General features: G+C 46.6%; 1 protein-coding gene across 6 annotated transcripts in view; it reads left to right on the top strand.

The window, feature by feature from the left end:
• Positions 1-22,003, top strand: part of PPARD (peroxisome proliferator activated receptor delta) — a 117,330-nt gene that overhangs the window by 84,029 nt on the left and 11,298 nt on the right. For 4 of the 6 annotated variants that reach the window (XM_037842574.1, XM_037842576.1, XM_037842575.1 and 1 more), the window contains one exon: positions 17,835-18,065. The exons of the other annotated variants lie outside the window; for them this stretch is intronic. In XM_037842574.1, coding sequence (XP_037698502.1) covers positions 17,936-18,065 — 130 coding nt within the window. In that variant the 5' untranslated portion in view covers positions 17,835-17,935. The remainder of the gene's footprint in view (positions 1-17,834; positions 18,066-22,003) is intronic. 6 annotated transcript variants of the gene reach the window in all.

Here is a 22,003-nt window from a genome sequence, read left to right as displayed (position 1 = left end):
GGCATGATGATTCACCAATAAAGGTGATGCTGGCTTTATTCACTGGTTAAAGTAATGTCTGTGAAGGGTTATTTTTGTTTGTTTGTTTGCTTTGCAGGTTTTATTGAGATATATTCACATACCGTGTATTCCATCCAAAGTATACAATAAGTGTCTCACAGTATCATATGTTTGTTTTAAGGCAGAGAACTTTGGAAGGAACTTTTCAATGACTTTTGGGAATAGCTGATGTCCGTTTTAGAAAAAGGACCATTTCTCTGTCAGTTGTAACTGCAATTGAGAAACATCCTGGTATAGTCCCAAAAAAGCCCTGTACTGACAGCCGGGAAACTGGGGATTGGGACCAGGCTCTACAACCATCTCTTCCTATGACTATAGGCAAGTTATGTCATATCTCTGAGCTGTAAAATTGTATGTGTAAGGAAATAGACACTCAGAGAGGTAAAGCAAATTTGCCTAAGGCCACTCAATTTGTGCATGGCGGAGCTAGGGTTCAAACCCAGTTCTCTTTGGGGAAAGCCATGCCTCTGCCCTCATGCCAAGTCTCAGAGTATCCTCTAAGGTAGCTGATTGTCATTATGGTGGCCCACATTACAGAAAATCAGGAACCAGATACTTTCTCACTGTTCTAGGCGCCAGGAACTAGGTACTAGTTCTCAGAACCAAGCAGAAAGACATACCCCTTGTAGGATCTGAAGGGTGTGAGGGAAGAGAAAGGTTCCTTTCTCTCAGTTTCCTCACCTGTGTGTGACAGGCTCGAATGTAGGAACACCCAGGCACCTTGAGCAAGCTGGTAGGTGGGCTGTTGGACGCTCCCCAGCCACCTTTGGAATAAATGCCCTCATGCATGTTTTACAGAGGTGAACTGCTGGCACAGTTCCAGCCTCCACCTGCCCAGACAGGGAAGTACAGGCCACATGTACCTGGCCCTGACCCATGGTAGGGTTGGTGCCCAGGATCCACAAATTGGCCCATAAATCCCAAGGACAGTGTGGATGGATGAAGAAAAGTACTGCTTCAGCCTGCCTGGGTTTCCTGGGGGAGGAAGGGAAACAGGAAGCATTAATGGGGGAAAGCTGTGCCAGGCTGGTAACTGTGGGTGGGGAGACACTGCCAGCGTGCTGTAGACGCTCTGGGATTTGGGTGGCAGTTCTCAAGGAGGCAGTCAGAAAGGAGGGCTGTGTCGGTGGCTCTGGAGCACCCAGGACTGCTTGGCCAGTGGGGCCTTCTGCTCTCGTGGCCCCCCAGTCCCCAACCTGTCAGTTTCCCAGTTGGCAACTCTCTCCAAGAAAAGAGTACTTGCGCACTTGGTGAGTAGAAAGACCAGTGTCTGTTCCTCCTCTCCTCTGGTGTCTTTCCTTGGAGCCATTGTTTTGGGGAAAACAGTGGCCCAGGCAGCCAGGATATGGTGTTCTTTGTCAAGGCCACATTGTCGAGTTGCTATAGAGCGGAGAGACCAGGAGAGTCACCCTCCCAGGTTGCAGCTGCTTCTCCCTGCATTGTTCATCCACCACGGCCTTCAGGGAAGGGACAGAATTCAGGGCCAGGGCTAAAGCTACCTGGTGTGGGGCAGGCTGTCCTGTGTGGGCACCATGCTTGCGGAAGTTCTTCCCCTGACTCATGGCTGCCTCGGACCCTGGACATTGGAGAGACCCCCCAGGGCTCTGGGTACCAGGTAGGCAGGGCAGAGGGGACCCCTAAGGAGAGAACCCCAGAGGAAAGTGGTATTTACAGACAGGCTCCTCATCATCACTGGTTCTACCGTGGGGTAAATGTAGCAGCATTTTACTTGATTCTTTCGAGGAAGCCCCTTCCTCCTGCCGCACGGGTCCCAGATGCACATTAGAAGACTAATGCAAACTCACGTGTGAGGCTTTCCACACCCTGAATGAGTCCCTCAAGTGTCATCATTAAGACACTCTGTCACTGGCATTACCCCATCTCATCCCATATACCCCTCCTCCTGACTCTTGAGTCCTGAGCAGCAAGATTGCAGGTTTTTGAGCTGCTTCCTCACAGAGAGCTCTCGGGCAGTCTGGCAGGCATAAAATCCAGAAGCTGTTGTCAGAACAGTATGAGAATTGGAAGATGAGGGCATGGGCCAGTTTTCAGACTCTCCAGGGTCATTTGATGTTTAAAACACTTTTTCTAGGCTCCCTGAGATTTTAATCCTCTTGCTTTATTTGATCTTTTACTCCCTCACCTCTGGTTTTCCCTTTCCTCTTTTAGGGACTTGATGCTTTAAAAGGTCCCTTCTCTGGAACCTTAAAAAGCAACCAGATAGGGGAGCACTTGGAAATGAAAGGGAAACCAGAAAACAAATGCTAAAATGTCTTTGAGATTCAACACCATGAGAGCTTTGCTTCATCTGGTGTCAATATTTGCCCATATCCTGAGCTGCTTTCACTCAAGTGAGATCCAGAAGTTTTTGCTAGGAAGAAAGCAACAAGTTTTCAAACAAGGCTTCTGGCTCTTCTCCTTCTCAACTGTCTTACAAAAGATGTAGGTGCTTATTTTAAAAACAATTAGAACTACAACATGTATAAAAGTAAAAAAAAAAAAAAAAAAAAAAGATTAATCTCCCCCACTGTCCTACTCCTCTCCTCCTCCTTCCCGTTCCCAAACTGTCTGCCCTTCACAACTGTTTGTATTGTTTGTCAAGTGTGTAGAGCTTTGTGTTGATTTCAACAAAATGCACATGTGGCAGATGTGCAGTTCAGCTGCCTGCTGTTTTATTCTGGCTGTGTGTCACACTGTCCTGAGCATCTGCAGAGAATTCCATGATTTGAATGTGCCAATGTTGCATATGGAGGTAGACTTCTTAGCTTTTTCCATTTCAGTTTGCTACTCTATAATAAAAATGATATCTCTCATTTGTATCAAGTTTTTAAAACTTTTTTTTTTTTGCTTACTAAACAGTACTTGTTCATTAGAGAAAATTTAGAAAAATCAGAAATAAAAATTATCCCTAAGAGATAACCATCATTAACATTTTGGTGTATAAATTGTATAATACAAATGTTTTTCACATTTACTATCTCATCTGAGCCTTGCTTCCTCCATTAGGGAAGGCAGATAGGTATTAGTCCCATTTTATATCTGGGAAAACCAAGCTACAGAGAGGTTAAAAGGCTGCCCAGGGGTACACAGGACAGCATAGACAGCTGGACATATACTTGTCACGTAATCCAGTGCTGATGCTCTCTCCATTGTATTCCACCATCTTGTTACCTACAGGCGGGGAAGGGGAATGTCAGGCATCTGGATTTCAGCAACGCCTGGGCGGTCTCTATGACTTGTGGCATTGCCTTATCCAGAGGTTAATATAGGGCACCTAGGAGAAAGCATCCCATGACACTTTGGACTCTCATTGCCTTAACAGAAAGGAAGAAGACATGCTCCTCAGATTTCCAGATGATCTGAGATGAGGGACTGCCCATGTCTTGGAGAACTGGTTCAAGGCTTAGAAAACCCTCGGAGTTTTCTAGTGACACATCAGAGGCAACAGGATAACATTTGAAGGGGTGACTATAAAGGGCTATATACTGTTTCTGGGAGCACAGGACAGGGAAGCCTGACTTGATGGTCCGGAAGATGACAACTGGCCCACCTGGGAATCTTTGTCGACCACAAGCCAGACATACCATTTCAACATTTTAGCTTCATCTTGAGTATTGGGAGTTTTAAGAGCCACACATTAAGAGAGTATGATAAACTAGGGAAGTGGACGGGTCCAGAAACTATCACATAAGAAATGCTGCAAAAACTGAGCAAGTTTCACAGAAGAAGAGAGCTTTGGGGAGGAAGCAGGTACAGGCTGAGACTTGGTCACTGGAGGGCAGGCTGGACAGGGACCAGGAATAGAAGTTGGTTGGAAGGAGAGTCGGCTTGGTCAGGATACAGAAGAACTTTTTAGCATTAGAGTATGTCAGGAATGGAAGACAGAGAGGCATTGAGGGTGGCATGGTTAAGAACTCCCACCCTGAAGGCAGACTGACTCCACCAGGCTTGGAATCTTGATGCCTGTGGTTTTAGAAATGACGTCATTCTTTCATGCCTCAGTTTTCTTATAAATGGGGATAATAATAGTACCTGCCTCATAGTCTTCACTTGTGAGACCCAAGTAAGTTAGTTACTGTATATAAGAGGCTTAGAATTGTTCCCAGTACATAGAAATGCTCTTTTATTAAAGCAGAAATTGGGTAGGCTCTTTGTGGGAAGGATTGCAGAAGGTTTTCTGCAGGTGTTTGGCTATGACCTGCTTTCCAGCCTTTTCTGCCTTTTCTCTTCCCCGCCTCTCTGTGCTCTGCTTGTGTCTCTCTCCACCTCCATCTCCTTTGCCTGGAATCCTGTAGTTTCCCACCTAGAACACCCTACCTCTCAATCTGTATACATAAAAGAAATCTGCCCTCCTTGATTTTATTTTCTTCTCTGAACTCTTAAGTATTTTTCAGATTTTCTATAATAAGCATATTTTTTCTTTTAAAGATCATCTCTGGATGATCCAGCTCATTGTGAGCCTTGAACCTTCTCTGAGACCTCCCAGCAGAGGTGATTTCCTCCCTTCCTAGTTGTGTATAACCTTTCACATGGGTAGTTGCAGATACTGGTCTTATCTCCTTCCTGACCAGAGTGTAAACACTTTAAAGGCACCTGAGGATTTGTCACCATGTCCCACCCTGAGACCAAGCTGAGTCCTGGGAGTGACCTAGGCCTCCCTCCATTTAGTACTGCTCTCAGACTCTGCTCAGTGAAAGGATTTTAGCATCAAAAGGGATAGAAGCACCCAGCACTTGTACAGATGGGGAAATGAAGCCCAGAAAAATGAACCACCTTCACCAAGGTCACCTGGTGGATTAGCAAAAGAGCTGACCCTGGACCACAGCCAAGCCCTCTTGACCAGCTGTTTCTGGATTCCCCTCCATGGCATTTCTATCAATTTAGTGTAATCCTAATGAACTCTTCTTTTGAAAGATTTGGAATGGTCTGGAGAACAGGGTCAGATGCCCTGGGAAAACTGAAGCCCATGGACAAATGATCCCCACAGGACTACTTAAGGCTGGGCCATGAACTTAAATCTTTTACAGTTATAAAAAGTTATTCATTTATTCAGCAGGTATTTATGGAGCACTCTTCCAGGCACTCCTCTAAGATTTGAGGATCAATGTAATAGATAAAAATCTTTGCCTTGTGGGGTTTATATTCTTCGGGGTAAACAAATGAGTAAGTATATATACATGCCAGATAGTAAGAAGAGCTGTGGAGAAAATTGAGGCAGTGAAGGGGGCTGGAAGTACCTGAGGATAGGTTGGGATTGGTTTTAAAGAGGGTGGTCAGGGAAAGCCTCACTGAGAAGGTCACGTTTAGGCAAAGACCTGAAGGAGGTGAGGAAGTGAACCATGGAGATAGCTATCTGGGAGAACATTTTCAGCTGGAGGGAACAGCAGCTGCGAAGGTCCCCAGGCAGGATGTGTTCAGACCAGTGAGGAGGCCATGCGTCTGGCACATAGTATATGAGAGAGAAAATAATAGGTGAGGGAGAGGAGCACCAGTTCCAGAAGGCCTCGTAGGCCAGCGTAAAGATGAGTTCTTCTCTGAGGTAGAAAGCTCCTTGAGGGATTTGATCCAGGAGGAACACAATTTGACTTAACGTTTTAAAGGAATCACTCTGACTGCTGCATGGAGAGTAGGGGGTGAGGGTAGAAGCAGAGAAGCCAGTTAGGAGACTCTTAACAAAAATCCAGCAAGAAATGATGTTGGCTTGGACCATCATCATGGTAATAATGGAGGTTGTGAGAAGTGGTCAGATTCTGAGCATTTAATAAAGGCAGAGCCAACAGGATTTGCTGACTCCCAACATTTTGGCCTGACCAACTAGAAGGTTGGAATTGCCATTTACTGAGCTGGGAAAGACCATGGAGGGAGGATCCAGGGCTCAGTTTCAGATGTATTAGGTTCATGATGCCATGTGGAGATGTCAGGGAAGCCAGAACTGGGGAAATAAATGTAGGAGTCGTCAGCAGATTGAAGGTATTGAAAGCCATGAGCCAGCGTAAGATCGTGAAGGAACGGAGTTTGGGTGGAGAATGAGAGACCTTTAGAGATTGGAAAGAGAAAGGGCCCCAGCAAGGGAAATTGATGAGGAGCAGCCAGTGAGGTCGGAGGAAAACCTAGGAGCTAAGTGAAGAAAAGGTGTCAAGAATAGGGGTTGATTGGTCGTATGACATGCTATTGCTGGGAGAAGTAAGGTGAAGATAATATGTGTTCACTACAGAAAGGTTAAAAAGTACAGAGATAAATAAACCATCTACTACCCTATTAATATATAGGCGTTTCCATTTTTTTCTAGGCCCTTTTATGGGAATCATACTTGCTTTATAGTTTTGCATTCAGTTATTTTTCATTTAACAAGTAATTAAATATTCTTTGAAAAGGTGAATTTAATGGCTGGATAATACTCCATTTCGAGGGCATATCCTAATTTTTTTAACCATTCCTCTATTATTGGGCACCAAGTCATTTTTTATTTTTTCAGCCCAATAAATAGTGCTGCAGTGAACAACCTGGTACTTTTTCCTACGAGTAGAATTACAGAATCAAAGGACTGTACATGTTCAGCAGCACCTAAACTAAAATTGGAACTATACAAAGGACATGAACACTTTTAGGTGAAACTTGAACTTGAGAGCCACAGTTTCTCCTGGATAGATCTGACTGATCATCACCTAACTGTGAGGTTCTTCCATGTCTCCTCTTCCTCTAGAAGTTACTCAGCCTGCTGACCCCCATTCCTTCATTAACCCCTCAAGTATGAGTCCCATTTCCCCTATGCTGTTCAGAGTTTCATTCTCTCCTTAGGCCTGGCCGCCTGCTCAGTGGCACAATCCCTTTCCTGGCCACCAGCCCTGATCTCCTTGCCCAGTTTGTTCCTGTGGCCAATAGGAGTTAGTTAGAGCTTCCCTCAGAGGGGTTGTAATGTTACAATGAAATAATCCGTGGCAGGTGCTCAACACATCCTGTCTGCTCTCATATCACTGGCTTGGTTGAAGATTTTGTGCTTGAAAGTGTTCTGTGAACTTTAAAGGGCTATGCCAGTGCCTTCATCCTAATTGGTTTTTGAAAATTAGGCAAGGGTGCAAGTTGTGGTGTGCAGTCTGTGCCCTGTAACTACACAGCTCCTGGAGCAGAGTCAGTGATCCACAGGTTGGTGTGCTGTGTATCAGAAGTTTATGGGCCTTGCATGGAGTTCTAAGGCCCTGGAATGTGGCTGTTGGGTTAGTTGGCCACCTGCCAAGCAGTACCAAGTACTACATCTGCTCCGCCTATATGTGTGCATCACAGCCTGGACTCACCAAGACAGAACAGCACCAGGAGACCAGAGCCAAGGAAGGTCAGAGCAGGAAGGAGCCATCTACCCTGCCCTGACCTTTCACTCAGTGAGGGCACGGAGGTGGGTGCGGGGATGGGGGAGGATGGTGGGTGGGTGGAGTGCTCAGGAGAAGCACTCAGCTCCATCAGCCCTAAGGGCCTCATCCCTGGGCTCCTCAGCCTGTATCTTTCCAGTAATGGAACAGGCAGCTGCTTCCCAGACTCGAGCTGTCCAGGGCTCCTGTGGTGCCTCAGCCCCAGGAGGTGGCCTTCTGCCTCCCGCTGACACCCGTGCTGAGTTTGCTGTAACCCTTGCCTCTCAGAGCCCAGCTGAAATCATCTCCAGTGTGTCCTCCAAAGCAGCCAGAGGGGCCCTTTTAAAATGCAGGCTCTGTTCTGCTCTGTTCTTAGGATAAATACTGACACCTCTCTTCCCTCATCACCCCAGTAACCCCACTTAGCTTGCCTCCCGGCCAAAGGTGACATCCCCAGAGGACCTCTCCTGGCCACCCACACTAGGCTAGTGTACTTTGCGGGTTCCCCAGCTGCTGTCTGTATTTGCCCTGCAGAGCCTGATCGTCATTCATAGTTAGGTATTTGTGGTGGCTGCTTGACTGATACAGCCTGGCATGTGACAGTAGGCTCTTGACAAGTATTTGTTGAAGGAGCAAATGAAATCATCTGGCAGCAGCTTGCAGGGTCCAGAAGGGTGGAGGGTCAGTGCAAGAATCAGCAGCTGTGGCGCTGGGGTTGGATTGCTGGGTCCTAAGATAAGAAGGGCTCTGGAAAGGTCTTCAAGAGTGTCCCTTTGCCTGAGGCAGAAGCGCTTACCTCAGAAGCCCTCTCTGAATGATAAGGGGCCCTCAGCTCCGTTAGGGCCTCCGGTGGGAGAGAGGTAGGTCTCTTCTGGAACCTGGGCTGGCCTTTCCTTTACCTCACCAGGATCTCTCAGCATACTATTTGGTTTTCTTTGTTCAAATCACTTTTTAAAATGTCTCCTCTCCCCACAATCATAAAAGCATTCCATGCTCATTGTAAAGAATTTGGAAAACACAGAAAAAGATAAGTAAGAATCACCTACAGCTCTGCCCCTCAGAGAAAATTACCGTTAACATTTTGGGCCATTTCCAGTTTTGTTTCTATGCATTCTGTATGTGTTTTTACATTATTGAGATTCTATTATTTGTGAAAGCCAATCCTCAGTGGCTGCAGGCAGAGGCAGCTGGGGCCATGGTCAGCACGTCAGCCCTTACCTGGGAGAGTTGAGCCCACAGAGCCTGGACACCTCTCCCCTGCTGTGGGCAACTAGGCCCTGGGGAGGCCACACGGGCGCCTGCCCTCACTGCAGAAGCCATCCCGGTTCCAAGTAAAGGGCACCGTCTCCCACTCAGGTCTCCTCTTCAGGGATATTCTTAGGAGCTCCCTAAGGCCAGCTTTTCCTTTATTTTAGTTTAGTTCATTTTCATGGCACTTAGGGGCTCACTCTTGATGTAATTGGAAAAGTTGTGGAATGTGAGGAATGGGGGTAGCTTCCTGGCTGTCTTTTCTCTGATTCCAGCAATCTGAGCAAAACCAGCTCCCGGGCCATTCCTGGGCTGTTGACTTCAGGTAACCCAGTGGAGTGAATCCAGCCCAGCCAAAAGGCCACACAGGCCTCCTGTGCGCTGTGAAGTGGTGGGTGACCTGAATTGGCACAAGGAGCAGAGAACACCGTGGAGTTGTTGGCCTGAAAAACCAGGGCACTGGGTCAGCACCCAGAGTAATGATTAATAGGGAAGTTTGGGAGAGAATTAGCCAGGCCCATTGTCCCATGGCCCATTGCCTACTGATGCTGAAAGCACTCGCCAGGGACACGGGGCAACTTCTGCCCTGTGTCCAGAGGCTGCTGACCCTCAACCCCTAGCAATGGAGGGGAAGGAGGAAATGGCAGCAACTGCGTCCACTGCAGCAGGAATGGGAAGTGGAGGAGGGCTTGTTGGGCCCTTCTCTCTGAAGAAAGAAGCATACGCTGGGAGCGTGGAGGAGCCGCCCCCCCCACCCCCCACCCCCCCGTCAGTTCTCTCTGCTCACGGTTGTGAGGAGGCAAGGAATTGGGAAATGCTGTGTCTGCTCAGGTCACTAGGGTTCCAGTAGGCCAGCAGATTTCTGAGCCTCCATATAATCTGCTAAAGCCAGCTAGTAATGACAATGCTAGCAGCAGCTGCAGTCCCTGTTTGTTAAACACTTACTATGTACCCAGCACTATTAAGCAGTTTACTACACAGTTATTTAATCTTCACAAAGGCCCCTTGGGTTAAATGGTAGTATCCCAGTTTTAGGCTAAGAAACTGAGGGATTAGTGCCATCCTCAAAGTTACGCAGAGAAGGAGGGGGAGAGCTGGGATTTGCACCCAGCCCTGACTCAGAAACCCAGGAAATTAACTTCTATGGAAAATTGCATCCCGTGGTAGAGGGCTCAATCCACCAAACCACCAGTCCCCTATGTCTGTGGGCATGTTAGCAACCCTCGAGGTAGCTGCCCGGGTTTAAATCCTGCTCCTCCAGTTACCATGTGACCTAGGACTGGTTACTTGCCTTCTCTGTGCCTATTTACTCAACAGTTAAATGGGAATAAAAATCCAACACTTAGGGCTGTTGTGAGGATTAGATGTGTTAATATACACAGAGCCTGCTGTGTGGCATGCCTTTGGAGAATCGAAGTTGGTACCATTGAGATGGAGGTACCTAGGGTCTGGTACAGGGAGGAGAGGTACTCTCGGGCAGTGCCAACCCAGTGACCGCCCCATCTATCCCCTGGGCTGGGCAGGAGGAGTCCCACTCAGCATACAACCAGCCTGCCAATGGACATCAGGGAAGCTCTACTTTCTGGGTCACCAGGAGGAGCACCAGGCACTTGGGATTGTCCAGCCAGCAGGCCCATCTGGCCTGGAGGGCAGAGGGTTCCCCCTGAGGTCGCAGAACCACCTCCTGCTCTTCCTGCTCTTAGGGGGTGAGGATGTGGGGTTGTCAGAGGAATGACTCAACTTGGCAGGAAGGATTAGGGCCCTTGGGCAGTTTGGTTGCTCTGGGGTGGAAGGGAGATGGCCAACCCTGGGAGCAGTAGTGAAAACCAGGGTTTCTCAGCCACAGGAAAGTTAAACCTGATGCCAAGGTGTGCTATTTTTAGTATCAGAGCTGAAGAAAGGAAGAGAAGAATAGGGTTTATTGTAGGGATAGCGGGTGGGGTAGCAGCTACCTGTGCAAAGCCAGGCTGTGGACCTTGGCCTGCTGGGGTGGGGGGAGGGCCTAGGGAGTCAGGGTTGCTGAGAACAGTCAAGGGGGTGGAAGGCAGCCTGGGCTGCTGGGTAGATAGGCAAATCCCAGCTTTAGATGGAACAGCAGGGCCCTGTGAAAATGGATGGCTTCTGGCAAAATGTAGGGATGGGCTAGGGTATAGCAGTTAAATCTAAATATGAAACAGTCCAAGGGATGTGTGTGGGTTTTAGAACAACCAGACTGCAGCTCCTTTCCCACCCCCCTGAAGTACTTAAGAGGTCACGACCAGAAGGGACAGCTGTGGGCTGGGGAAGGGCTTCAGCATGGGATCCAGGGTCCCTGGCCCCAAATCCGAAACTCCAGCCCAAGCCCAGAACCACATCTAATACCAAGAGACAACCACTTGCACTCCCAGAAATGAGGCTCCCAGTCGTGGTGAAATAACCTACCGCAAGCTGAAATATGTACCCTGAAGCTGAGGCACGGGGATGAGGAATGTGGCCCAGGGCACACATGTCATCAGAGCCCTGGCCAGGCTCTAACCCACCATGTCTGAGTCTCTGCAGTCATCTGCTTCATTCTCTGGCCTATGAGAGGCACCTCTTCAGGCTTCTCTGTCCTGGGCCCTTAGTCACTTTCTTTATCTGCCAAGGGGAGCTTATGGAGGCTGGTGAGGATGGAGTGAGAGCCTGTTTGTCGTGCCCTCAGTAAGTGTATGAGGCCTAGTGGGAGCCTCCTACCCCTTCTCTGGGATTCAGCACTGACGGTGAACGTAGCCTGTCCTGTAGCCTGTCCTCCTCGGGGTCACTCAAAGGATCAGAGGGTGTGAGGGAATGTGAGAAGACACTTTGTCAATTGTAAATATGAGGCAGTGTTGTAGTTTATCCTCCTCCACTGTTGTCACTTGCTAATGGGGGGCCCCAAGCCCTCATGTCCCCTTCTCCCCTGCTCTTGTGACAGTCGTGGCAACAGCTAAAACTTAGCTGTTATTCAAATCACAAGTACCAGAGTTTTGCCTTTTTATTTTCTTCCAATTTAAATTATTCTTAGAAGAGCTAACACATTCCTGTAGTTCAGAATTTAAGAGGTACAAAAGATACAGGGAAAAATCTCTTTCCCATCCGTGACCCATAAAGATTCTGCCAGCAATGTGTACGGAACATCTGTTTTCCCATACCCTTGGCAACATTGTGCTAGCATTTGGTTTGATCTGATTGTAAAAATGGTATCTTATTGTTATTTTAATTTGCATTTCTCTTTTTATGGATGATGTTGAGCTTCTTTTCATATGCTTAAGAACCAAATGTGTACTTTTTCTGTGAACTGTTCATATTCTGGGCCCATTTTTCTATTGGATTGCTGGTCTTAGTGATACGTAATACTGATTTTAGGGATATTAATCCTTTGTCTAATAATAATTGCAAATATTATTCTCCATTATATACTTTTTTTGCATATGATGGCTTTTACCATGTAGAAAGTTTATATTTTATGTATCAAACTTATTTATCTTCTTTAAATGGTTTTTAAGGGTTTAGTGTCATGTTTAGGTCTTCCCCTCCTGGAGATTATTTTCACATGTTCTCCCATGGTTTCTTATAGCTCATGTATTTTTGTTTTAACTTTAAAATGTTTGATTCATTTGGACCTTGTCTTGGTTATAAAGTATCCATTTAGGGACTCAGCTTCATATTTCTAGATGACTGCTTAGTTGTCCCAACACCATTTATTCAAGAATTCATCTTTTCCCTCTGATTTGAAGTTCTGTCTTTATAACATTAAAGTTCCATACGTGTTTTCATCTATTTCTGGGTTCTTTGTATTCTCTTTAACTGATTGTTTATGTGCCAGCACCACCCTGTTTTAACTGTTGTAGCTTCACCATTATTCCTCTCCAGCTAATTCCCTGTTATGCTTATGGAAATGCCTGCACCCAGTCTTTTTTTCTTCAAGTCCTATCTTTTACTCGCAATAGACAACCCTTCCTCCTGTGCTAAAAAGGGTGAGGCCATTCCATGTGAGTTTTTCATACCCCTCCTCCCCCTGCAATGTGTTTTCCTCATTCTGTGCCCCTGAATTATTCCCCTACCATCTAAAGCCTTGCTCCAACTTCCCCCTTTGAATCTTCAGACTGTCTTTCTCTGCTGACCTTTCCTCTGGGCACAGCTTACTTGAGTCTCCTCTATTCCAAAAAACCCTCCTCCTGACTTTGCTATTTTCTCAAGCTATGTCCTCTTGTACATTTCTTTCCCTGACATATTTACCTAAAAACCTAAAAGTCTCCATTCACTGTCCCAACTGCCTCACCACCCATTTATTCTTAGGAGCCCTGGTTTCTATCTCAATCTTGAGACTGAAACTCATCTCACAAAGTCATTGATAACCTCACAGTCACTGAATCTAGTCGCCATGTGTTGGTTTATCATCCTTAACCTCTGCATCTTTTGAGAGATTTGATCCCTATCCCTTTCCTTGGCTCTGAGATGCTCAGCTGTCTAGAATCTCTCCTGCCTCTCTGCTGCAGTGCCACTTCTCTGTCCTCCTGTTGACATGTAGTTCACTTCTTAGCTGAATTGAATTCCTTCCTGTGATTGTCAGGTCAATGAGGATGCCTCCCATGTCTATAGATTTCCAACTCCCAGCTCTCTAACTCTTAGATTCTGGGACTGAATTTACAAACTGCCTTTAGGAGCCCAACTAAGAGGTTATTATATAAGCCCAAGCAGAGGAAGATGAAGGCCTGATGGAGTGGAGTGGGTAGAGTTGAGAGGTGTTTAGAGAGAATGATTTACCACCAGTTCAAAGTTGCTTGGCTGTGGAACAGTGGTTCTCAAAAATGGCTGTGCATTTTAATCACCAGGGAAATAAAAATTTAAAAATTCAAATGCCTGAGCTACCCCACCACCACCACCAAAATCAAATGAGAATCTCTAGGAATGGTTTGAGCTCACACATCTTTATTTTTAAAAACTCCCCAATGATTCCAGTGAGTGGCCAAGTTTGCAAGCCTAGAGCAGAGTGAGAGAAAAGAAAGAGTCCCAGGTGACTCCCAGGTTTCTGGCTTTGAAGAGTGGGTAGATGGGCATGTGGTCACTGAGGCAGAGATGACCAGAGAAAGGGTGGTTTGGGGAAAGATGGTGGGTTCTGTTTAGATAGATTGAGTCTGAACTTGCCATGGGACATCAAAGAGAAGGGGTTCCACGTTTGCTTGAATCTTCCTAAAGCAGGTTTTTTTCCTTTTCCTAATCCTTCCACAAGGTCCCCACTGCTGTGGTACAGAATCTAGTCCCCTGCTTCAGGGATGTTGAGGCCTCCATGTCTAGATACAGCACACTTTTGCCTTCCCTCCAAATCCTTTCCCCTCAAGCTAGCGGGACTCCTCACTATTCCCCACTTTGCTGCCTCAGAGTCTTTCTTCATGTTGTATCCTCTAGGTGAGTTCCACAAACTCCCACTCAAGTTTAAAGGTATCTCCCTACTCTTCCCTGCTGAGAGGACTCTCCCTCCATGCCTCTTCTACAGCACCTCATGACTGTGGTCTTTGTGGACACCAGTTTACTAGTGTCTCCTTGCCTGATGGCTCTTCTTTTGAGGATCTGTTTGCAGATCTGTAAACTGTGAACCTAGCAAAGCATGGCTCATGTCTTTTTTCCTTGCCCAAACACAGAAGATAGAGCAACCCATTTCCTTTGAGTATGGTGGCTCACCAGATCAGTGCTCCTTGGGTCAGGTGGGAACAGGGTAGCGGGTGGGAGGTGATGCCTATCAGGATCACCCTGGGGGCAGGGAGTTTGTAAAAGCCCCTCCAGTCATCCTGATGTGGCTTCTAGAGACTAAAAGGCTCCAAAGGGCAGGAAGCAGCAGAGGAAGCAGGGAGAGGAAACACCATCTTTCTCTGCTGACCTTTCCCTTAGACACAGCTTACTTTCCAAAAAACCTCCTCCTGACTTCTCCGGTTAACTACTCCGAATCCCACAAGAGCCTACCATAAGAGCCAAGGCATGAGGGCAGGAGAAGTGACTTGTGTGCAAGGAATGGGGAGCCTGGGATAACGCTCACACTCAGGCTGCCCTGCTCTAAAGGAGCAGGAGCGCCCCCTTCAGTCCTGTCCACCTTGGCAGCCCTCAGGTGTGTCCCACCCCCATTACCCTCTCATTCTCTCCATGCCACCCCCAACCTCCTTCTCTCCCTCTCCCCCTCTCTCTCCCCCCTTCTCCCTTCCCTTCTCCCTCTCCCTCCCCCCCCCCATATTGTAGGAACATATATACAACATAAACTTTCCCATCTCAACCACTCCCAAGTATACCATTCAGTGGTGTTAATCACATTCACTATGTTGTGGTACTATCACCCATCCATGACTAAAACTTCCCGTGTCCCAAAACAGAAACCTGTGAGAAACAAACACTATTCCTGAAAAGGAATAAACGCTCACTCTCTTGTGGAGAAGAAGATTTATTCACGATCTTGCAAGAACGGATGCCCAACCAAATTGTGGAGGGTTGGTGCACAGAACAGTAGACCCAGCACTATTTATTCCCTATTCCTAACTCCCAAGTCCCTCCCCTGTTTCTCCAGCAGCTGGATACTTCAGAGGTTACATTCTATTGGAGAAGCCTAACTGGCCCACAAATTTGAAACATGCAGCCTGCCCAAATTGGAAACATTTGAAAAAAGTTGTGTACAAACTTGAAACGTTTGAAACAAGTCTCCACCCCTCTCTCCTTTGTTCTTTAACTGCAGAGCCAGTCTGAGCTAATTTGGTAACAACTTATGAAGCTATTTTAGGAACCTCTACCCCCACCCCAGTCTCCACCTTGCAAGGACAGTTGGTTGATAAACAGGAGGACCGGCCACTATTATAGCTTGGCTTCTTGACCCTCTGCCATTCCCCTGAATTGCCCCCACCCTGTGTGAAAGCTAAACTTAATCTAATTCTCACAAACCCCACTCTCATTTTGCATGAACTCCCCGTGCTCCCTACCCCTGGCAGCCTATACTCTAATTTCTCTCACTGTGAGCATCCATATTCTCTTACATTTTCTTTGTAGTTACCAGAGGGTTTAACTTTAACATCCTAGATCTATAACAGTCTTGTTTACTTTGATACAAACTTCACTTCAATAGTATACTCTATGTTGTTGTACCCCTCTCTCCCCCACTCTTACATAGTTCTTGTTACAAATTACATGCTTCTGCATTTTCAGTTCAAAAACATTGATTTATCATTACATTTTATACATTTGCCTTTTAAATTCTGTAGAAGTGAAGAGTGGAGTTACAAACCAAAAATACAATAGTACTGGCATTTATATTTACCCCTGTAAATAGCTCACCCTTATTGGAGATCTTTATTTCTTCATGTGACTTAAATCTATTGTCTGTTGTCTCTTCCTTTCAACCTACAGGCTTTCTTTAGCATCCCTTGTAAATCTGGGCTAGTGGTGATGAACTCCTTCAGCTTTTGTTTATCTGAGAATGTGTTAATCTCTCCCTCATTTGTGAAAGACAATTTTGCTGGATATAGAATTCTTGACTGGCAGTTTTTTGCTTTCAGCAGTTTAAATATGTCATCCCACTGCCTTCTTGCCTCCATAGTTTCCAATGAGAAATCTGCATTTAATCTTATTTAGGCTCCCTTGTACATTACATGTTGCTTCTCTCTTAGGGCTTTCAGAATTCTCTCTGTCTTTGGCATTCAACAGTTTTGATTATAATATGCTGTAGCTATTATATTTTGAGTTTTAGCCTGTTTGGAGTTCATTGAGCATCTTGGATGTATATATTCACATCTCTTGTTAAATTTGGAAAGTTGTCAGTCATTATTTCTTTGACTATTCCCTCTGCCCCTTTCTTTTTTCTCCTTCAGGGACTCTCACAGGGCATATATTGGTATGCTTGATGGTGTCCCACAGATTCCTCAGGTTCTGTTCACTTTTCTTCATTCTTCCTTCCTCCCTCTCAGACTGAATGATTTCAGTTGTCTTATCTCCAAGTTCATTGATTCTTTCTCTGCCAGCTCCAATCTGCTGCTGAATCCCCTTAGGGAAGTTTTTATTTCTGTTACTGTGGTCTTCAGTTCTGTTTGATTCCTTTCCATAAGTTCGATCTCTCTATTAATATTTTCTTTGTGTTTATTGGCCATTTTTCTGATTTCCTTTAGTTCTTTGTCCATGTTTTCCTTTAGCTCTTTAAGCATATTTAGGACCATTTTTAAAAAGTCTTTATCTGGAATGTCCCAGTCTGATCCTCCTCATTGACAGTTTCTGATGCCTTAAATTTCTCTTATGCCTGGGCTATCATTTCCTGTTTCTTTGTATGTTTTGTGATCTTTTGTTGAAACCTGGATATTCTGATATTTTAATGTATCACTGGAATTTAGACTTTGATATATCTGTTCCTTAAGCTTGTATCCAGCTAGTGTTATGACACAGCTCTCCATGAATACCAGGAGCTAAAAAAAAAAAAGATAACACCATTCCCAGACTTTGTGGATTGACCTGTGCTGGTGCTTTCCTTCAGAGCTTATCTGTACAGTGAGTTTAGAAAGTAGTTCAAGGCCAAAGCAAAAGGACCTGCCTTGATCCTTTCTGTACATACATTTTGTCTTGGGTATGAGCACATGGCTCTGCGGATTCCCCCATTAACATGAGTATGAATGGCCCTTCTTCCTAGGAAACAGCTCTGTCATGGTCCCAAGCACTGCAGTTTGTCTTACAGGCAGCTGTTCCTTTCCTGAGGCAGCCACTTGATTGCTCTCCTGCTGCATTCTGTATGAGAGCTTGATAGGCTGCCTTCTGTGTACACCCTACATAATGAGACAGCAAGTCCCTCAGGCCACCACCAGACAGGTGGGGGCCAAGCATTCGTGCTCCCAGTATGTGCACAAGGGTTACTCAGCTCACTGTGGAACCAGGTCCAGGGTCCTACCCTGGGAGCACAGGCTGGCTCTGTGCCAAGCCCATGAGATGAGGGGAGGGGCCAGTCTTGGCGCCATGAGACCCTACCGCTTTTAAGTGGCCTTTTTCTTGATTCGACACTCACCATGTTCCTGTGATCCTTTAACTGTTTCTGGAGCTTTGGGAAAGATGTTTCCACCAGTTCTTGCTGGTTGTTCAAAGCTTCTGTGAGGGTATGGAGCCCTGAAGCGTCTCCCTCCACTATCTTGATCAGGACAGTCCCAACCATTTTTTGTCTTCCCCTTTGCCCAGGCTGATGGGATCTGCCCTATAGAGGTCCATCTATGTTCAGACCCAGATGATGCCAGAGCTATGACTGGGCCTGCAGGCGTGGTGCCGAGGGGAAATCAGCCATGGACCAGCCACAGGAGGAAGCCCCTGAGGTCCGGGAAGAGGAGGAGAAAGAGGAAGTGGCAGAGGCAGAAGGATCCCCACAGCTCAATGGGGGACCAGAGCATTTGCTTCCTTCAAGCAGCTATACAGGTGAGGAGGGGGTCAGCAAGAACACAGGGCAGAGCAGGGAACCTGGCCATCTGCAAGCAGCATCTTGTGAGGTGCAGAGAAGCAGAGTGAAGCCAGACAGCCTGGGTTCACTTCCGGCTGTCACTCAGCCAGATGCAGGATATTGGGCAAGTTGTACCATCCCTTTCTGTAAAACAGAAATAGGAGTTACTATGGGCATGGGCTTTTGTGAGGATGAAATGAATTGCCTTTTGTAATGCATGTTGTCTTTATCATCATCATCATCATCATCATCATCATCACCACCACCACCACCATCAGTACCGTCACCAGGGATCTGGGACCATGCTGCATTAATAACACACTGTAAAAATTGACCGTAACCTATATGGTTACAGTCAGTCAAAATACACTACTCAGTTGATCTGGTGCTAATTAGACACATCACGGAGCTGCATTGTAATTAGGCATAAATGCTAAGCAGTTAGTATGAGTGACTGCAATTATGTATTACTTTTGTGCAGCCAAACTGTTTTTAGCTTCTCTCTCTCTCACTTGTTGGTTCCCCTTTGTTTATCCACCATCAGAAGCAGAGTGGACATTTTTCTCTGGTTTGTTGTATGTTCTGCCATCATCTTCATCATCATGAAGGCACCCAGCTCCTATCCTCAGCACCTGCCTTACCCTGGCTGCTGATACTGTGCCTTCCTCACCCCACCCCCAGCTTCCCTCCTACTCCTTCTTTGTCTCTCCTCACCTGCATACTGTCGTACCAGCATACCCAGCTGATCCCACATCAGTGGGAACTCAGGGTCATGAGGGGATGTGCTGCTGTGGGGGGTGGGGAGGGGCATCCTGAGCTTACTGCTGGTTTCATCTGAAGGAGACCCTGGCCACAGGTGGTGAGTCAGGGCAGAGGGTGGGCTCTGGGTCCTCTATCTAGCTGGAGCAGAAGGAGGTGGGAGGGTGTCAGAGTGAGGTAGGAGAGGCTCCCGCCTGGGCGTTGTGGCTAAGAAGGGTGTAAATCCTGGAGACACCCCTTTGAACCTGCAAAGCAAGTCCAGGATTTTGCTGAGGTTCTTCCTCTTCAGGGCCCAGTGTGGGGTAGGGAGGAGGGGAGAGCCATCCATCAGTCCTTCTAATCCCACCCAGACACCCTGAAGTGATCCAGGTAGGCCTGGTGTGATTTCAGGCCAAAGAGAAGGTATCCCCCCATTCCTCAGAATTACCTCATCCCTGTTGTTTGGCTGGTGGCTGGAATGTCTTTGGAGACCCAGCCTTTCTCAGAAGAGAGGAATGCCTAACCAGGAGTGAATGTAGTTCACTCAGCTCCAGTATCACTTGCTTTCTGAAATTGAGAAAGGCGAGGAGGGTTTGAAAGCAGAGGGAAGATTCTTGGGGGCTTAGAATGAGCCAAGTATGTCACTGAGGACACCAAGAGAGAATGAAAGGGGAAGAGAAGGCCATGGGTTTGTGACCTCACTGCCTGGCCCTGGCCCAGCTTGTCACCATATCTGGGTCCAGGTGATAGATGCTGCTTGCAGGGTAATTTCTTATCCTGGCGTTTCCTATACATCCCTTATTGGGATCAATGCCATTTCACCAAGGCCTTAATAATCTTGCTTTTTGCATGCAAACCAGAGTGTGGTGCCTTGGAGCAGAGGCCCGAGTGAAGTGGGGGGTGGCAATGGCATTTCAAGGAACTTGATGGGTGGTATTTAGGGCACCCTGGGAAATGTCTGGTCCAGAGTTTCTTTTCTTTTTTGCCCAGCCATTCTTACAGTTCTGTGTATGATATGGTGTTTAATAAATGCAGTTTATTAATAAACCAATGAAGTAGAGGTAGAAAGACTTCCTTGTAATTGAAATAGAAGAGGCTGTTTAACATAATTTCTGTGTTAAAGAGTTAATAGACATAATTCCCACAAATTCTACAAGACAAGCCACCCAACAGAAAAATCAAAACAGGCAGTTCATGGTAAGACAAATACAAATGGTGAGAAAACAGGAAAAGCTTTTTATTCTAACCAACAATCAAAGAAGTGCGTCTTAAGATGAGGTGACATTTCGCCTGTCAGTTTGGCTGAGAGGGCTGTGTAGTCAGTGCTAGCAAGAGGGTCGGGGTTCAGCACCAGTGGCAGAGGGGCAGCTTGGCGTTGTGGGTCGGCATTTTCTCACATGCTTTCCTTTCACCCCATAGTTCCCTTCTAGGAATGTATCCTGTGTAAATACTTGCTCACTGTGCACAGAGCTTCCCACACCAGCTTATTTACTGCAGTACTCCTTATAAGAGTAAACACTTGGAGAGCACCCATCTGTGGGGAATTGATTGTGTAAACAGTGATAGGGCCCTATGCTGGAATACTCTGTGGTCGCTAAAAAGCATCTGTATATATGGTCTGGGAAGTTAAGTCCTGACATATTGGGGACCCCGTTGTTTAAAAATCCATAAGTATCATAGAACGTGCTGGAAGAGCATACACCAGAGGACCAGTGGGGCTAACTCAAGAGGAGCAGAGTTGCAGGTGGGCATGATCTGTTGTATCATGTTACACACACTCATGTATTTTTCTCCACAAGCCTGTACTACTTCATAATTTAAAAAGTGATTACACCATTTTTTCAAGAAAGTTAAATAAATTGTTATTTAAAAAAAAAAAAAAAGGACTGGCAAGTGAGGAGCCCTGGAGACCCTCATCCCGTGTTGGGGACACCTGTTCTCAGGGAGCAGGGCTTTGAGATCACACAGACCAGGGTCAGAATCCCATGTCTGCTGCTTCTGAGATACCATCCTTCCCAGTGCCCTGACCCTCCCCAACTGTTGGTCTCTTCATCTGTAAAGGTGTGTCCTGCCCACCTCGAGGGCTGGAGTGAGGAGTAAAGGCCAGGTTTCTGACTCACTGCAGGTCTCACTCCCCGCTGGGTCCGTGCTCTACCCCCCAAAGCCCAAGTCTATGACTTTGGCCCCTGGAGACCCCTAAGGACAGGGGCACAGCTTCCAGTCTATGCTCGTGCAGTTTGCTTCACCTGTGACCCTCCTGAGGTTCTGCACTGACTCGGCTCATCTCTGCACTTAGCTCAATACCACCAAGCACTTCCTCCTTGCCCCAGGAAGGCAGGCAGATCAGGCCTCACCTTTAGCACTCAGCAACAAGGAAACTGAGGTTATGAGAAACTCACTTGCCTGAGGTTCCCTAGCTGGGAAGGAGCAGGTGCTCACACCCCACTCCAGTCCTCTTCTCTCCTGCTTCATTGGCATATGCCCCAATCACACCCAAGAAAGGGATCAAGGGTCTTAGTGTGAAACTGAGGAAGATACACTGTCCTTCCTCTTGGCCTTAGCACCTCCTTTGTGGGCACTGTGCCAGGACCTCTCAGTTCAGTGGTGGACAAGGCCCATAGTTCAGACAAGCAGGACAGAAGGAAGGAGGCTGCTTGGTAACCCAGCCCCAGATTCCTACAGAACTTGCCCTGCTGTCAGAAGCTAAGGACTATTATGCCCGTTTGCCTGTGGGGCTGTGCCAACAAGGTAAATAGACAGGGCTGGCCCCTCCTGGCTACTCTTACAGGTATGACAACAGCATACCTCAAACGATGGAGCATAGATATGCAGGAGGACACTCGACCACACATAAATTATGTGACCGAGGTCAGTAGTGTGTTTGCTGAACTTATAATCAAAGATGGTGTAACTGATAGTTCACTCTCTGGTGACAGTACTACTGTTTACTCTGAGTCCAAACACAGGAGTCAGTGCTCTCAGATAGTGATACAGTGTCGTTGTCAGCAATGACCATGTCTTGTTTATTCTAATAATGAATTATTGATTATTAGTAATGAATGTGTATGTGTGCATATCAGAAGTAGTATAGTGCAGTGGTTAAAAGCTCAGCTTGAAGAGTTGAATGGTTCTAGGTCATAATTCTCACTCTGTCACTGTCAGTAAGTTCCGTAACCTC

The sequence above is a fragment of the Choloepus didactylus genome, chromosome 7 (assembly GCF_015220235.1).
Source record: "Choloepus didactylus isolate mChoDid1 chromosome 7, mChoDid1.pri, whole genome shotgun sequence".
NCBI classification, from domain to species: Eukaryota; Metazoa; Chordata; class Mammalia; order Pilosa; family Megalonychidae; genus Choloepus; species Choloepus didactylus.
Note: the sequence above shows the minus strand (reverse complement) of the source record. Positions and strands in the feature narration are given on the sequence as shown.